The 18,668-nt window shown below is 38.5% G+C and overlaps 1 protein-coding gene across 1 annotated transcript; it reads right to left on the bottom strand.

Moving 5' to 3' along the window:
- Window positions 1-1,442: 1,442 nt before the first annotated feature.
- Window positions 1,443-18,306, bottom strand: TMF1 (TATA element modulatory factor 1). The gene is made up of 17 exons (XM_082060376.1): window positions 18,010-18,306; window positions 14,278-15,518; window positions 13,395-13,498; window positions 12,394-12,520; window positions 11,332-11,437; window positions 10,559-10,701; window positions 9,801-9,967; window positions 9,490-9,646; window positions 8,921-9,013; window positions 8,153-8,309; window positions 7,218-7,410; window positions 6,830-6,899; window positions 6,654-6,746; window positions 5,451-5,561; window positions 4,675-4,821; window positions 3,996-4,121; window positions 1,443-3,136 (listed from the first exon to the last, which is right to left on the bottom strand). The coding sequence occupies exons 1-17, from the start codon at window positions 18,149-18,151 to the stop codon at window positions 2,993-2,995; spliced, it is 3,321 nt and encodes a 1,106-aa protein (XP_081916502.1). The 5' UTR covers window positions 18,152-18,306; the 3' UTR covers window positions 1,443-2,992.
- Window positions 18,307-18,668: the final 362 nt, after the last annotated feature.

Below are 18,668 nucleotides of genomic sequence, written 5' to 3'. Positions count from 1 at the left end.
AATCTTAGCACAAGATTTTATTTTACCCTGACCCATGCTTTTTACAGTTTATACACATTTTACAACTAGAAACCAAGGGTTCCAATTTCACTGTGCCACAACCCATTTCATATTCCAAATCATTGTAGCCCTTAGTGAAAAGTAAGTACATAAACTGCAACAAAACTTCTAGCAGAACAAAAAATTTAATAGAACTCCCCTTCTCATGTATAGATCCCTAGGATTTTGATCATCACTCCTGTGTTGATAAAGGATGCAAGCCCATGCCCAGAGGAGCGAGTACCAGTGTAGCCTACACCTCATGCCAACCCCCTACATCAAGGGAAACCGTTCCCTTACCTTTCACAGACCGGGAAATCAGGCCCCTCTGAACAGACACTTTGAGTACACCTTTAAACAGCATTTCTTCACAATTGCATACACAGCAAAAATGAGGTATAAATTAGTTGCTTTCATAAGGACTATTCAAAAATAATATACTTAAACAGAAGTGGATATTAGTATGCTGACCGAAGGCCTTTCATTCTGCATGTTACTCTTCTAGGCAATCTCGGCAAGAGCAATGAAGGTGCCCTAGTAGACATTAATCTTAATGATTCTTCAAAACAAGCACACAAGATTTCTACCAAAGATGATCAAAACAAAATACTTCATAAAGTCTGTTACCTTCCAACAGCTGCTTTGTTTTCTAAGGCTTTGACGATTAAGACACGGCAGGCCATCTGATTCTCATGGAATAGTAAAGGTTGCACTAAAGGGGAATAAAGAATCCAAAAATAGTCAGTACAAATATTTACACCTACTATTGGAAAATGAAAAAAACCCTAGTATTCTGACAAATGCTTTTATAGCTAAATGCTGACTGTGTGTTAAAATTTCCCATTTACCTAAGCTCTTCCCAAAAACCCAAGGTGGTCAGAGACATACGCCAAATAGCACCTTGTGTCAGCCCCTCAGGAGCATTTACTCACACATGACACAGGAAATGTTACCTTCAAAAGTACTGGCAGCAATAGGTCCAAATAAAAGTTCAAAGGATATTTTTTCTTTTAAGAGTGCTGCATTTGTCTACCAAAGATGTTAAAAAAAAAAAAAAAAAGACAATTATTGATTTCTTGGAGTAGAAAAAGTTGAATAAATTTCTTATCTTCGACCATCATAAAAAGTTTTCTTAAGAAAAGGCTGAACTTCTAACATTTGCACATCATAATTCTAACACAAAGCAAATCAGTAAGTTCCAATAAGTGGTTTTATAAGTAGTGTGGTGGTTTGTTTTCTGAACTCAGAACAACCAAGCACTCTTTAATATGAAGGCAAAATGTTAAATTCTGGGGATTTTTTTAGAAGAAAAATGATTTCACCTTTGTTTGCAAAACTGAAACTAATAGGGGAGCTCCTTCCCACCTCCCCATGAAAAAAAAAAAAAAAAAGAGAGAAAAAAATAAGAATAAAAGTCTTTTATTAAAGTAGTTAAAAGTTTCTATGACAGATGGGGAGTTCGGACAAATTGTAGTGTTCTTGCTCTATTGCTTTATTGAAATCCTTAGAATAACTGCCTGAATCTCAAACTGAACCAGGCTTTTCCAGAAATACACCCTTGCCTGTGCAACTGCAGTGACTAACGGTTCTCCCAATCAGGAATAAACCCCTAACACACATTTTAAAAGTCATTTTACTGAGAGGCTTTTCTCCAGAGCAACTTCGCATCATTCCCATCCTTTGTGTCTCTCACCCCACTGAATGCACAAGCAAGGACAGAGTTCTCTATCACAAATTACAACGTGCACGGATGTGAAAGAAACCTCTGACAATAGAGGCAACGGTATGATAAGCAAAGAATTTCAATTGCCAAGTATTTCATACGAGTGCCTATCACAGCTATAGTTCTGCGATGTAGCAAAATATTCGCTGTCTGGAATGCAGAGAGGAAGACGAAAGCTTCTTCCCCCAATTCTCAGCATTCCCAAGGGTTCAATTCAAACATTTCCTCTGACATCACCAAAAATGCAGCTAAACTTCAAGCTATTTGACCAATACCTTGCTTAAGGAACAGCATGAGAAATGCAGCCACTGGAGACTTGCTTGAAAACTATATTAAGTCACAGGACAATTTTGCAAAAAGTCTAAACCTTGCTACTTATATACAAGTAACCATGAGAGCAGCAGCAATGAATTACTAAAAAAAACCAAAACAGATTCTTTTGAACTATTTTAGTTATTGTTAGAAATCAGCATCCAAATCTAGATCAAATATTGAATAGTTCAGATTTCTGGTGTTAAAAGTTGAACACATTTAGAATTAGAAGCAAAACAGCTGTCTCTACACAGCTCATGAAACACCACAAGCAACATACAAGATGAAGCTGTAATTTATAGAATTTCATTTGAGTCTCACACTCTGCTTAGAGAACTTAGTGCAGAATAGTCAGACTAATCTGATCTGTTTAAGAATAGAGAATTATCACCCTATCATGTTTAGATGTTTTGAGATTTTCCTGTCATAAAAATACCCACCAATTATGCTCCAGATAGCAAGCCACTGCTATTTTGTTTTTAAAAATTTACTGATGAGGTTTTAGAAAAACTCTTATTGAGAACACTTTAAAAATACTTTTAACGTCATCGTCATAGACATCCAGAGTTTATGGATCCAGGGCTGCTTTAGGAAAACTCACACCTTCCAGTGCTGGTCTCACAGAGTAACCATCACCATTTCTGCTACTGTTCATGAGTAAAATGGTCCACCGTTTAGCAAAAACTTAAATAAAGGGATGACTAAGAAAAAAAATTAAATATTGCACAAATAATTTAACTGCAGACAGTCCAAGACACTTAAAGCATTGATTTTTGTCAACATATGAACTCTATTATATAGTAACACTTTCTATAATACAGTTTGTTTTTTTTTTTACAAGACATTTAAATTCAGCATTTACATAAACAACTATCTTTACAATCTGTTGGCATATAATGTTAAGAGTTCCAGCAGGAATTAATTTTGTCTTTGTTTTAAAAGTTCATCTATCTGAGTCTTGTACATGTTTTTCACATCTTCGAGATCCAGTCGCAGTTCTTCAGCTTCCTCTGCTTTCTCTCCATACATCTGAAGAATTGTATTGTATCTTTGATCCAAATCCTGCAAGGACACGGGGTTTGTTATCTGACTGGTTTTCAACTTAAAAGTTGCTGCTAGGATAATGTTTTACACTACCAGGGAAAATAAGCTCAGCATTATTTTATCAAAATATAACTACTTTATAATGAAGCAAATAGTAAACTCTTCAAAAATACTTTATGCTTTGAGTCTCTGAATACAGGTAGATTTATACTCTAGATACAAAAGGAAGATATTCCAAAGACTCGACTAGGAAGAATTAGTGCTTGCATCGGAGGACGTACTCAAGTACCTTGAAGTTCCACTGCTATAAGCATTAAAAGACAATTAGTAAACTGCACTAAATTTTACTACAGGAATGACCACAGTTTGTGAAAGGTTTCATTGGGAAATTTAACATTCTGTATTTAAAGAACAACGATAATTTCCAAAATTATCCCAAAACAATTTTCAATGTTTCAATTTAAGTTCTTAGACGTTCAGAGGATTAAAATATTTGCCCTATTACCCATACCAGTTCTGCACACTCATTAAGCTTCTGCATCAAACTCTCATAAATCCAGGTTATTTATCAAAACGTCCCTTACTCTAAAAAGACTACATCCAGACAAGTGTTTTAAATGAAACAATAACATGTTCTCTCCCTGATTTAGCGTGCAATCTTACACACAGCGCACATTTCTAACAACTGCATTTTGAAGTGACTCCCTAGTCACGGAGTAGGCATTTTCAGATCCTACTATGTAAAAAAAACCCTCAGGCACTTCAGTCATTTATGATTAGGGACAGATTGGAATACAATCCTAAATTCACAGGGGTATTCCAAAAAAACCTCAAGTATGTCAGTTTTACATCAAATTTACAACAGAAATACACCTACCTTTAACTGTACGCGTAATTTTGGTATTTCCTTTACTTTTTCTTCAAGTTCATCATTTTGATTTGTTAATTTAACCAGTTCTTCTGCCATTATTGACCGAGTTTTCTCAAGGTTCCCAATTTCCAGCTAAGGTAAACAATTAGCAGGAGGAAAAAATTTACTGTATTTATAAAATACCATATCAAAATATTTTGATACAGTAACTAAGGTTTTTTCTTAACTCAGACTACGTGGAAGCATTCTCACTTTCTTTGTGGGTTTGTTTGTTTGTTGGTGTGTTTTGTTTGGTTGGTTTTGGGTTTGTTTGGGGGGGTGGGCTTTTTTGTGTGTTTTTGTTTGGTTGGGTTTTTTTCTTTTGTGTTTTTCTTTTTCGTTTTTCATAATGGCAAGTTCAGTTTTATTTATAGGTCCTTGCCAAAACAAAAAGGAAGCAACAAATCCTTCTCTTGCTTTTCCCTTCTTCCCTACACAGACCTCCAGTGGCTATCCTGGTTAACAGAATTGTCATGAAAGGGGAAGAGCGAATACACTCTGCTGTGAGTAGAAGGATCAAGCTTTTTGAATATAAAATGGATTGCAGATATTTTATATTGAACATAAAACCCACAGATAATATTGATTGCATTAGTATTTACACTTATACATGCCATATTTGGTTAGATAAGATTAACTACAGTACCTGCAGATGTGAAATCTCCCCTTCTCTCAGTTTTAGCTGTGACTGAAGGTTTTCAATTATACTTGAACCTGCTCCCATCCTTATAGCATCATAAAGATTGCTCCCACTAGTAGCTATTGGCCCAAATGAGTGATCATGAGGATCATCCTACAAACAAAAGGTTAGAGAAGCTTAGACAAAAATGTGCACCCTTTGGAATCTTCCCCCTCCCAAAGCATTATTTCATTTAAGATTTAAAATCATACTGTTACTAAGCAAGCACTTCAATGCTTATATTTTGTTTTTAAAACAAAAGCTTAAGGTGAAAAGGTACAATTTGAGATAGCTCCTTACTGGCAAGTTCTTGTCACCTATACAAGTGTCATTTAACTGGGACATCAATAATCGGATCCGTAGGAAAGCAGCAGACTGCACAAGGACCACAACAGTCAGTGATACTGCCCAGGGTTGTGCCCTAACCCAGGGTTGTTGGTCAAAATAAATCAACTGATTTGACTCCTACTAGTGTTATTCAAGTCTCCTAGATGAAATTAGACACGTGAACTCAGCACCAATACACGTATGTATTACTCTGCAATAGAAGGACCAGTTTTACACTCTTTTTCATGGATGTTTTACAGTCACAGACATCCTGCAGGTTTGAGCCATTTCTGCATAGGAATTACCTCATCTAAGGCAAATATACTCTTGAAGAGTCATTTTCAACATTAACAAAAGTTCTTGAAGAGGACAAAAAGCAGTCTATCAAAAAAGTCAACATAATTGACATACGATACCTGCGAGAGGAAAGATGTCTGAAGACCTGCCATGTCAACTCCACTTATGGAACTAGAGCGTGACATAGTTGGAGTACTTGAAACAGTTTCAACTGTAAATGACTTCCGATCCTAAGGAAAAACACAACAACAACAAAGCCACCAACAAAACCCACACCCATACAATATCACCAGTTAGATAAAGAAAAAAGTTTAAAAGATGCTGAAAGACATTCAGTAAAGAACATACTGCCCTTTTCCACCAGCAACTACAGAACATAATGTGACAGATAAACTTTCCCCTTCCCTGACCCCTAAAACACATGGAAGTTCAACAATGAAGAATTACTGTGTTACTAACACTTCCAGCTTATTAATACGTACAAATCCTCAGACTTTTCAGGAAACAAAGTTGTTGCAAATTACACCAAAAGAACTTCTCTTTTAAGTAGCCAAGGCAGACTGAGAGGCCGTTCTGCATGCCCAAATGTATCACATGAAGAATACCCTGAACACAGAAGTATGTCTCTTTTTAAAATGCATGTTATTTTTTTAAATAATGTGTATTAATTTAATTCTGAGATTTTGCATATACCAATAACTTACTGACAACTTCCAAACAGACTAACCTCTTTCTAGAAGCAGTATCTGGAGGCATGCTAGCTTCTGAAGGATAGAGCACTTAGATTTTAGAACTGGAAATGGTAAGAAACCACCAACAGAAACAGTTTTACTTCAATATCAACCGCTTATTAGGAGTAACAAGGTTACTGACTATTGAGGACTGTTCGGTGACTTGTCACTTAAGCTGGAAGCATGTGGTACATTATACACGGTCAAGTTAAATGCAAAACAGGAATTCAGTGCAAGCAATGCTAGTAGATTTGAGCAAAGAAAACAAGTAGCTTCATAAGGAAAGGAATCAAAGAGCATTTAAAAAAAAATAAGATTATTAAGCCAATCATTATCCATATTTTATCTCTTCTCAGGTTAAATAGACTATTAGTCAAGATCCATTTCAGTGAGTATCACACAAGCACTTATTTCACTGGAAATAAAAGGCATTCACAATAAGGAAAAGCCAAGCCTTTAAGGCCTAGGCTGACAGTATACATTGTACTGCTCCAAGTCCATTTTGTTGATTCCAACAGTTTCAGGTTCTAGATAGCTACTAAAATAATCATAGTATCAATAAGATTGAACAGAAATGTTAAGGTTTGGTACCTTCTCCTTTGCTGCTTCTTGCACAAAAATTGCCTTCTTTCTTTCCTGTTCAACTTTCATCTTCTCCATTTCTAACTGAGTAGCAAGCAGTGTCTGCAAAAATAAATACAGGTTGCTAAACTTCTGCTAGCTCAGTCCTCAACGATAACATAGCTTAAAGCTGAAGTGGGCAATACCTTTTCTTTCTTTGCATCTTCCAAGGTTTTCGCGTACTCATCTTTGAGCCCTTCTAGTTCAACTTCATATCTACAATAAGGAAAGAAAGTAAATAAATATTCTGTGTTTGCTTTAGATCCATATACTTTTAGAACATAGTTTCAAGGCTGTAAAACATCATGAAAGTAACATACTTCAGACAACCTCTAGCAGGAAACAAAATATCTTTAACAAGCTGGGCGACTTTATCAAAAGCTGTCAATAATTTTGCACAGTCATATCAACATTCAAAAGAATCAAGTCTTCCAACTTGCAGAGATCTGCCACAGATGGTTATGTAAGGGATGGCTTACTCCTTCATTCCACTACAACTTTAAAGAAATGCTGCTAGCCAAAAATGCAACTCACCTACTGTTTTCATTTTCCATTTTCTTCAACCTGTTTCTCTCCACTTCTAGCTGAGCCTGAAGGCGTGTATTTTCTTGCCTTAAAAGACTATTCTGAGATTCAGTAGAAGACATCTGAATTTTATTAGAAAGAAGTTCTTCTGTAGCAGCCCGTTCTCTCTCAGCAGCTGCTGCTAGAAGAGTTTGAGATTCACCTATTATTGAGAAAAACAAGGAATTTAACTTTTTTGATCAAATATCTATAATATGGACCAATTATTTAAGCATAAAAATGGAATTTTTAAAAATAAAACTATTTTTTCTTTTAAAAACAAACAAAACACACACCCAGAACTGTCTTCTGTTGTAAAGGAAATTCAATATTTTTCACCATACAGTCAGAGGAACAAAGCAATGGAGAACAAGGAGACTTCACTCTTTCAGAATGCAATATATAGCTACAGCTTGCCTCCAGAAGAGAAGCAATTTCTCTAGGCCCACCTTTGGGCATTTTCTGCATTTTTCATTTAAAATAATAGATTCCTACTGTATCAATAAATACATGTCTCATTACCTATGCAGCTGGGTAAGTAAATGATTTGAGCCTTTACAATACAGTATCTAAGCCCCAGGCTTGACAACTGTAAATGCTGGTGTACTTTCAGCGTCTCAATGTCCATCATTCCTTTAGATGCTGTGAGGACACGTACACTTTAACACCTCTATCCTACAATCTTATGTTACACCGTGTTTTACAGAGAATTAGTGAATTACCTGTCCAAGAACCTTGGCAGAACACCCCACGCACCATTTCCTTACAGAAAAGCGTTTTGTGCTCGTCCCCCCTGTGTCACCACCTATGCTTTGGGTAAGTGTCAAGCCCTTTTCATTGACCTTCAGCCATCTCACAGCTACATCAAGACCCTCACTGTTCAGTAAAAGCTAAAAACATCTTACCAAGCCTGTCGGAAAGATTCTTTTCCAGTTTTTCCCATGCAGAGGTTTGTGCTCCCAGTGTGGCTTGCAGATTTTCTATCTGACGGAGAAGTGGCCGTGTAGCAGATGTAACACTTTGACTTAGTTCTTGGTTCCGGCTCTCTGCTTCTTGGAGTCTCTGAAATCACAAATTCAATATGATTAAGCTTTAAAATCATATGATAGATTAAAAGATTAATACAGAATTCAACTAAACTTGTAACAGTTGCTTTACACACTAAAATTCATATGTTCAGATTCACAGCAAAGTGTGGAATTTCTAGATGGAAGCCTAACATTTTTAGATACACGATAGAGCAACAGTCCAGAAATTTACATTTCAAAAGCCTTCTGAACATCACTTGAAACACTTTGGCAACAATCTACCTACCTTCTGGACCTTAAGAACAAGAAAAATATTCTTAAGAAGCAGCTAAAGAGTAATTTAAAACATATTTGCTAGCAATTTTAGAGGACTATTAAAATCATAATGGCTATACTTTCTCTTATACTAAAAGGATAGCATTACAGTTAAAAGCCATCATAATAGTTATATTCTGTTTTCAATATGTGATTAAAAAACCCATTTCCTTTAATATTCTTATTGTTTTTCTATACAGGATATATTGCAGGTAACCAGGAAAAAAAAGATCTCTTTTTCAGGCTATTAATGTCATACTAGCATTTCATTTTCAGTTTTTAGAAGCCCTCCTTGCAGATACAAGTGTAATCATCTATTTGCTACAGTACCTCTTGTAGTTCACCAATTTCCTGGCGTAAATAGTCTTCTTTTCTTGCTGCCTGCTGTTCTGATCGTTGCAGTGCTAGTCTCAGGTCTGCCACCTAAATAATCAAGACATTGTCACTAATCTCTTGCTAGAAGTTATAGTACCGCCATTGCTAGAATCCCACACCATTTTTAAACACTGTTAGCCAGGGTATGTCTGTTTACAAGTTAAAGGCTTAAGTTTTGCATTCACACAAATGGTTACACTCATTTATCTATCACTAAACATTTTAACTAAATTTCTTGAAGTTTGCCTCACAGTAAGAGCACTACAAACTTAACACAGAGCCTGTCAAAGTCACTTTATTTAGACAAGCAAAATTAAAAGTATTTTTATATAAAATTAAAATTTTAAAGCTTAGCACAACTACCACTAAACACTGAACAAGTTCACAGGAAATTAATCCACTGGGTACTTGATAAGTACACAAAAATGAGTTCCACCTTACACTGCACCTGCTTCATTATGCCAGATGCACACACCATCCATTTGTTTAATGCAAAAGTTTTATTCACTGCATTTAAGACCCACCTGAATTGCCAAAGCTTCTTGTTGCTGTCGTGCCTCATCCTGGGCCTTCTCCAGAGCTAACCCAAGCTCTTCCTTTGCCTTCATTTCCCGACTCAGGGCTGCTTCTTGTGCCTCACTGTCCTTTGTAGCATTAGCTTTATGAAGATCTGCAAGTTCCCTGGGGATTAAAAAAAAAAAAAAAGCAAAACTTTTTACAGTTCATACAACACCAACAACTTCGTTTATGTATTAACATTTCACAAGCATTGCACAAGAAATAGACACAGAAGCTGGATGTATGATTGAAGACAGGCACGCAAATATCTGCTTACTTGTATGCACTGTCAAGTGCCGCCTGGACACTTCTGTTCCGTTCTTCAAGGTCTTCCACTTCAGCCTGAAGTTTAGCAAGATCCTTTTCTTGTCGCTCTACAACACTGTTCAGTTGTTTAATGCTGTCTCGATGCTGCTTCTCAAGGTCTTCCTTGCCATCAAGCACCTATTAGAGTGTAAACAAGAAGCACGAGACTAATCCCAGCAGGTGGGGTACACAAGGCCATTTGAGAACAGTGACAACTGTGGCAATCAATTCAGGATGAGGTTACACAAAATGACTAAAACTGATCTAACGGCTGCCAAAAGAGATGGTTTTGCTCCCCCATCTTCCTCAGAGGAGGGGGCTCTTCATCACTACAACTTCACATACGTCCTCATACTTGGTCTGCTGCTTGTAAGGTCTTGATTCAATCACAAACTGAGCAAAAACACTGTCCAAATTCTGCTGGTTCAGGTTTTCCAACTAAAATGTAGTGTGCTGAATTGGGTCAGCCCACCTGAGAACCAGCAGCGCAAATGCAAACAAGCAGCTGGCAAGATACCTGACCACAGTTTTAAAGTGCCCTGAGAACACACTGAGAAATCACATCTCAGTGTTCCAATAATACAAATAGAGAAGTCTCCCAGCAAAACAAACAAACAACAAACCCAAACAAACAACACCAACAAAAACCCAGTCTACCTAGAGCCACCCCAAAAGGCTACTCTGCAGTCAATATAAAAAGCTTTTTAAAAAATCTCTTGGATATCTCACCTGCTTTAAATGCTGCAACTCCTCTTCCAATTCCTTAATCTTTTTGTTCTGTTTCGTGTTAATATTTTCCCTCTCTTTCTCTTTGGCTCTTAATTTCTTAATAATGTTGGAATTGTGCAGCTGCTGTTTGGAAAGCTTTTCTCCTGTGAAGAAAATGAACACAAAGCTTAGGACACATCGCTGTTATTCTATGAGCTCTCCCTATTCACACCTCCCCATGCTCTCCAGTATAATGAAAATGATAATCAAATATATATGGAAATACTTATATTTTGTCATGCAAGTTCTTAAGTTTTTAATCTACCTAATCCTAAAATGACCTTGCTACCCTAAGCTATAGTGAGGTAGGACAAGTAGTGAAAGGCTTTGAAAGTAAAGCAAATGAGCCCATTATATCAGGTAAAAAAAACCAAAATGGCCTGTGCATTTAGTAACTATATTTTACTTCCAAAATTGAAAAGTAGTAAGGGAGACGCTGTAGAAATGTCATGAACAATGCCTTCTACTGAACAGAAGATGGAGTGTTGTAGTGTATGCTGCTTTTACCTCCCAGCACCTTTGAATGCACACGGCAGGAAGCAGCCCTTGAGCCATCTGTATGTGACTCATCCCTCCTGAGGCTCTTCGCTATTAACCAAATGGTTCAAATGTTCAGAAGCATCTAACATGCTTCAAATATTGTATTTTCCAACATACAGAAGGCTCATATGAGAAGGCAGTACATTTCTAATCATCCTACAAATTTTTACTATTAAAAATGTCTTAGTTCTCACCTTCCTCCATTAATCCTTTGATTTGCTCTTCTTTTTCCTTCAGTAATTCAGCAGTTTCATTTGTATTAAGTCTAGTAGCCAATTCTTCTTTAACAGTCTTTACTTCCTAAATAATAGGATAAAATACTTAGAACCATTTATTAAAATATATATAGGGAAAAATGCACCGTAATTACACTGATCACCTTTTCCTTCCCCCCTTGCTGTCAAATGCTTTTCTTCGAAAACAATTTAGGTTGGAAGGGAACTTTGGAGATGATCTGATCAAATCAGATTGCTCAGAGCCTTGACTCCATCAAGTTTTAAAAACCTCTGAGGATTGAGACTTCTCTGTACAATTTGTTCTAACTCCCCCTTTCATTTCACCTTCTATACTTTAAACTTGTGCAGTATAGTAAAAACAAACATATTCACATACAGGTATCAGATCTTTTTCTTCTATTTCGGCTTACTACTGTGCCAACACAGTAAGACATACAGTCACAAAAAAAACTGTGAATTTTTTCTTTCCGCTGTTACTGATTTGAATTGACTTCTTGCAGACTAGCAATAAGTCAGAGAAATGCAATGCTGTGATACCAGGTCAAGAACATTTAAACTCCATTAACTTTGCTGCTGCAGACTTCAGTGCTCATTCCAAACCAATCCGCTATCAGGCCTTGACTTTCCTACCAGTTAACCCTTTAAAGAAGCCATTTTCATTCTTCATCACTTCCCCACATCCCCAGGCCATTCTTCTCCCTCACACCAATGCAAATGCATAATTGCGCACAAGGTAAATTAGAGCAGGTGTTAAACCTTTTTCCCCCAAACCAAACAAACTTTAACTTAAATGAGTTCCCCAACCTGGTTCACAAGACAGCTGCACGAATACATGTGTCAACACAAGGAAACAACAAGAAGCCTGGGAGGCTGGAATCAGCTTCTGCTGGTTACTAATACCATGAGGCAGCACCTGTTTGTCTCATGCTTTTCCCTAGCTTAATTTTTATGAATTTATCACAAGAAATGTAATAGTGTTCTAAAATAATAAAGACTCCTTTCACTAAAAAGCCAAGTTACCTTTTTTGCTGCATCTCTTTCTTTGCAGGCTAGCTGGAGCTTCTTCTCAGCATCTGCAATTCGCTGAGCAAACTCCTCTTTAAGAGATGAAAGGCTACTGCTCTCTTCTTTCATTCTGAACATTTCACTACATTTAAAATTAACATTTCAGAACAGTTGCACAATTATGACATCCCAAAGCAGTTTGCAGCAGGTTATCTTAAATGCTTTTAAAATGTGTTTGTTCAGGTTTTGTTTGTTCAGGTTTTTTTATTATTATTTAATTTACACGTAAGGCAGAAGTCTTTGTTGTTGTTTTTTTACACATCTATATTAGAAGTATTAATCAAAGATCTTTATTAGCTCAGAAATTACCCGTGAAAACAATGAAAGGCTTGATTTACCTTAAATGTTTTGCCCCTTAATCAAGTTCTTCCTGATTAACCACAGGGCTCAGGGCAAGTGATTAAAAGTACTTTTAAGTTAAGATCGATTTATTCATTAAATAATAGCTTCAGATATTATCTGTAAAGTTTTCAACTTTATATTTGATCAATAAACTGGTAAATTCAACTTTTTTTTTTTCTTTTCATTTTAACTGAATTAAATAATGAATTCAAGTTTTTCCCTACACCCAGCCCTTCTACCACACATTCACTGCTACATTTTCATCAGCAAATTACTTAGTAAATCAGGTTCCCCCATCTGGATCTGAATTATAACAAAGATCTTTATTAATAACTAAGTCTGACTCTACACATCTTTTTGTCATTCTTACTGCTTAGTGAAAAATGCCTCACTAGCCTCTTCCCAACAGAAACTGTGGCCTCAAGAAATAATGTGTCTTTAAAAACAAACACCATCACAGTACATGCAATCATTATTTCCACCTTTCCCAAACAGTGCACATCCTTGCAACCTTTGTTCTAGTTATAAAGCTACTTGTTTTACAATATTCTTTACTGATTGTATCACGGTAAAGTTACAGTTACACCCACTACTGTGTATATTTTCATACTTACTCTTTTAGGTTATCATATGCTTCTTCCAGACGCGCCTTTTCTTTACTAGTACTTAATAACTGTATTTCCCTCTTCTCCAGTTTCTCAGTTAATGAATCAATCATCTGGACAATGTTTTTACAGATAAAGATCACATGAATGGGACAATTAAAACACAAGAGGGGCAGGCTTCCCCTCCCCCCAACCATTCCCACCCAGCACTATTTAAAGCTGAACTTGTCAATGTTTTTAGGAACTGGAGGTAAAAGTCAGTGAAGATTGCCATACTTTTGCCACATTAATGTAGAGCTATGCAATACCTATGTAAACTAGCCATACAAATTTATTTTAATCTATCCACTATTCTTAACTATGCTCATCTTCATTAAAATGCATGGTGTACTTTCTTTTTAAAAGTAAAGATTATTTCTGCTAAAACAACCATTAGTTTATCTAGTGAAAAGGACTTATTTACACTACTGCTGTCCTCAAAGAACATGGATAATGCTCCTGAAACATGATCAAATTCTGACAGTTTCTAAGTCTGTGGAAAAAAATGCTTGCAAAAATACTTAAAGGAATCTCCTTCACCCTTCACAGAAAAAAATTGCACCAAGGAATTAAAATAACACATTTGACTTATCAAGGCTTCCCGTTTGCTAGCATTACACACAATTCACAATAACGATAATTGGTGGATTAGGTGAAATCTGAAATTGTTTGACCCAAAATTTCACCAGTATTTGTCTACTGCAGAAAATCAAGGATAGTTTTCTACAAGGTAGGGTAATTCAGCGTCAATTAATTCATTCAAATAAGGTGAAGCTAATACTTACATAAGGAGAAGACAGGAATTTCATCTGTAATTAAAGGGTGTGTTTGCATAAAACCATTTTACGGTTACCTTTTTAAGCTCTTGCTTTTCAGGGTCCTCTTCTAGCAACTTTTCAACAGCATCCTGCTGCAGCTCGGTCTCCTCTTTCACAATCTGTTCTTCAACAGTTTGCACAGCAGCAACCAAAACATCTGGCTGCTCAGAATTAACAGGGGTCGCACTTCTCCCACTCTCTTCCATCTCAGCTTCCTCAGCATGTAAAACAGAAGTGTCAGTCAAGTTTTCGGATTTATTTTTCAGGGCATCAACCGTTTCTGTCTTTGGTGCAGAAGGACTGACAGCAACAGATGCTGAAGCAGAAGCCCTGCCCGATAACTCATCATCTGAATTTATTTCGCTTACACTTCTACTATCTAAAGACTGTACACTAAATGAATCAATTCTTTCAAAAGCATCAGAGGAGCAGCAGCTCTCGGTCATTTTTTGAAAGTCATCCAAACGATTGTAATCTGCACAGGCAGATGTAGATAAAAGCTGAAATGATGTTTGCATTAGGTGAAGACTGGATTTTGAATCTGCAGCTTCTTGTCTTGAACTTACTGAGCTCTCACTTATTACACTTTCATGGTCCAGAACTTCAATATCACTAGTTGTGGATGTCCCTGAGGAGAACGTGCTAATTGGAGGTGACGGTGTATTGCTTTGCCTGTCCTCAGTCTTTCGCTCCTTCGTTTCCAAACCCATGTCTTTTGTACCTGCATTAAGAGACTGTGAAGTGCTACCTGGTGCACCTCCTGTTCCATCCCCTCCAACACTGGATTTTTCATTAAGAGCATCTTCAGTTACTTCCAAATTTAGAGCGGACACCTTTTGGTCAGTAACTTCATTTGCACTTTCTTCAGGCTTGGCATCAGATTTAAGCACAGAATTCTCTTCTAATTTCTCACTGGGAATATCGAGGTTTTTCAAGTCCACTAGGCCAGCTACAGAGGAATCCTTCACTTCTGCCTCTGTTGTCACTGTTACTTCCAGCTGACTGGGGTGCTGAGACTCCTTTAAAGAGTTTTTCACCTCCTCTTTGGGTCGCTGTGATTTGGCTGGAGGTTTGGATACCACTGGATTTTTCTGTATACTCTGAACATCTGTTGGAGAGAGAAAGGCACTGAAGAAGTTTTCGGATTCATCTACTACCGTCCTCCTCACTGGTTTAGTGATTGCTGTTGGTGATATTGGCTGATTCTGTGGTTCTGTATTTGAACTTAAACCCCAGGAAGATGTATCCCATCCTCCACTTATGAGAGAATTTGTTCCTAAAACAATAAAAAGGAGATAGGTTAAGAACACTTAAAATGTATGCTTTTTCAGTATTTGTCTTTCTAAGTGCAACAGAACAGAAAATAATGTTTTCAATATCATATAACTTAAAGTGAACATTATACGTGACCATAAACAGCACTGTTTTTGTCACTACTTCCTTACAAAGCTTGGAACTGATTTTTAGACAAAGCACGAGAAGCTTAAGGGAGACATGAAGTAACTCTAAGACTTAAGGTGGGCACAGACACCTCCAGAAAGTAGGAGTATCTGAATGGAACCAACTCGCTCACTCCCTGTTAAAGAGTTTAGTAACTTAAGCAAAGGCATAAAGAAACCATACACAAATTACACCACTAAATCCACGAGTGAAAAATTCAGAAGGATGGTAGAAAAGCATTTGAGAAAGGGAAACAAGCCCAGAGAGCATTCTGAAAGCTGTAAGGGCAAGTCTGAAGCCTATTCAGGCACATAAAGCAAGCATTTCTTTCGCAAACAGAACGTGGTCTCCTTCTTCCTCCAGTCAGAAGAGGCTAGGCAAAACAATCTGAAAAACTGTAGTTTAAAGTAGAGAATTATACAGATTACGAAAGGAGGAAACAACTACTAAGTCTTAAAAGTCACATGCCAGCAGCACACAGACAAACACTTCACACACCATTGCAGAAAGCAGGGGAAAAACACCTTAAATATTTGCAGAATTTACACTACAAGAAGGCCTCTTGCCCTTTCAGTTTGTGACAGGCTTCATACTTTTCCTCACATACCAAGCAACAGCATGAAGCTGACAACACACATTGTCAGCAGCCCAGCTGATAGCTTTCTTTTTCTCCTGGGGAGAAATACTGAATTGATTAGTGCTCAAGCTGACCTAAACCAACATCAATGGTTCCTATTATTGTAGTTCTTGCAGGTTTTCCAGGACTTGTCAACAGCAAGGATAATAAGAATTTCAGTATCAAATTTCAGCAGCGTCCCAAGTAAGAAAGATTAATCAAAAGCTAATATCCAATTTGATTTTGTACCTACAAACATAATCTGGATAACATAACTATTTCAGGCTACTTAAAAACAAGCTCACTTTATACAGTAGTATCTATTAAAAAACACTGAGTTATGCTACTTAAAGCAGACTACAATTTTCAGAAACTGTTAATAGCTATTGGCCTCAAGATCTCAAGTTTAGATAATCACTGCTCTCCTTGCCAAAAATACTACAAACACCTGATTTATTACCATCTTGTTCATGACTCAATAGCTTCAGAAAAAGCCTTGTGAGTGAAGTGTAACATTCAGAAAATATTTTGACTTGTTATGAAAATAAATCTGCCTTCCCTGAAAAACAGACACAGGCTTATCTTTGCTGCTTTGCTTATGAACTATAGAACTGCTATAAATACTAAGATATAAACTAAATTTAAAAATTGTTTGGATAGGTCTGAAGTTTTAGGAAACTAAGCACAACACAGTCTTTTATAAACAATTTCTGTAATTGAAGACGACACAGGACTATATAAGCGGCTGCTGAGCTCTTGCTCCCACAGAAGGATGAGGAGAGGCAAAACTGACCCTGTGCTTTCCTGAGCAACCAACTTAGAAAACACCTTCCATTGTTACAGCTTTCAATATCCAGAAATCTAACTCTGCTGTGGGTATACCTGGCAATAACCTCCTCCTACGAATACAGACATTTATTCTAGATACAGTCATAATAAGGACAGCGATTCCAGATGACTTAGCTTCCCGTCCTTTCCTTTATTCATTTTTATTTTCAAGGTGTTAATTATGGGTGGAAAAGTTTCTAAGAAGAGGACTCCTTTTTGGTCTTGCATTTCCAAACAGCAATTTAGGACCGATCAGGTTCTGCATCAGCACACGTACAAAGCAGACGCTTCCTCAAAACCAAAGTATGACAGTTCTTCCACCAACACGTTCCTTTCAACCGATGTTGAAGGATTATGAACTTAACACCACAAAATAGTGGAAACTTCACTTGGTTTTATGCGGACCAGACTTTCGGCTTCTTCATTGCTCTTCCTGTCACAAAGAGCGAATCCATGCATGCCTCAGAAAGAAACATCATTACTTCTTTTTTTATTAAGTGAGCGGTTTTTATCGCTCATTAGTTTCTCGGAAAAAAAACAAAATACAACGCCTTGAGAACCAGGGGTATGAAGTGCAGTGCTCCCCATGCAACAAAAGCAGGACACAGGTGACAACTACCAGGAGTTGCGTGTGCTGCTGAGGTTTCCTCCACTTTTGGTCAGTGTTATCCCGGCCCCGCCTGACCGGGGGAAACGAGAAGCACCACACGCATGGCTGAGCCGGTTAAACCCGACCCGGGTTCAGGGGGAGCCGGGGGAGGGTGTGGGGAAGGCGGCGGCCCGGCCAACCCCGCTGCGAGGGCCGGGGCGGGCGCTGTGAGGGCGCGGGGCGAGGCGGGGGGGTGAGGCACGGCGAGGGCCGCTCGCTGTGACCCACACTTACCGTCGCCGTAGTCGGGGATGACGGCGTCGGCCCAGGGGTTCTCCTCGGCCTGGATGTCCAGCACACGGTCGATGGACTTCTGGGCCTGCGACAGCGCCTGCTTGGCGAAGCTGGACAGCTGCGAGGCGTTGAACCAGCTCATCCTCCGCGCTGCCCGGTCCCGCGGCACCGAGCCACAAACACAGAGGCGGGTGCGGAGCGACCCGCCCCCAGAGCCCGCTCCCCGGCGGGCCGGGCGGCCGTGGCCTCGGGCTCGGCTCCGTGCGGGGGGGCAGCGCGGCCCCGCGCCTGCGCGCTGCCGGGCTCCACGTCGCAACGAGCTGAGGCGCAGCCGCCCTCCAGCCCCCTGAGACGTTACGAGAGGCGGAGCGCCGGCCTTCCGCCTCGGTACCCGCCCTGGCGGAGCGCCGGCCTTCCGCCTCGGTACCCGCCCTGCCGGAGCGCCGGCCCAGGCTGCCTTGCTGCTGTTGTGACAACTCTTACATATTAAAAAGTCAAGTTTTCTTCAAGCTTCTTAATCCTTCCTTCAGCCGGTTACCACAAATAACGAACCAAATATAGGCCATTCTAGACCTCAACCTCTCAATTTGCTGCTTAAAGTCCCACAGCTTACCAGAGGCCTTTAACGCTTCCAGAGGCTGCACAACACTTGAAAATCA

Source organism: Streptopelia decaocto (assembly GCF_964273445.1).
Source record: "Streptopelia decaocto genome assembly, chromosome: 8".
NCBI classification, from domain to species: Eukaryota; Metazoa; Chordata; class Aves; order Columbiformes; family Columbidae; genus Streptopelia; species Streptopelia decaocto.
The sequence above is the reverse complement of the archived record's forward strand: the minus strand, read 5'-3'. Positions and strand labels throughout refer to the sequence as shown.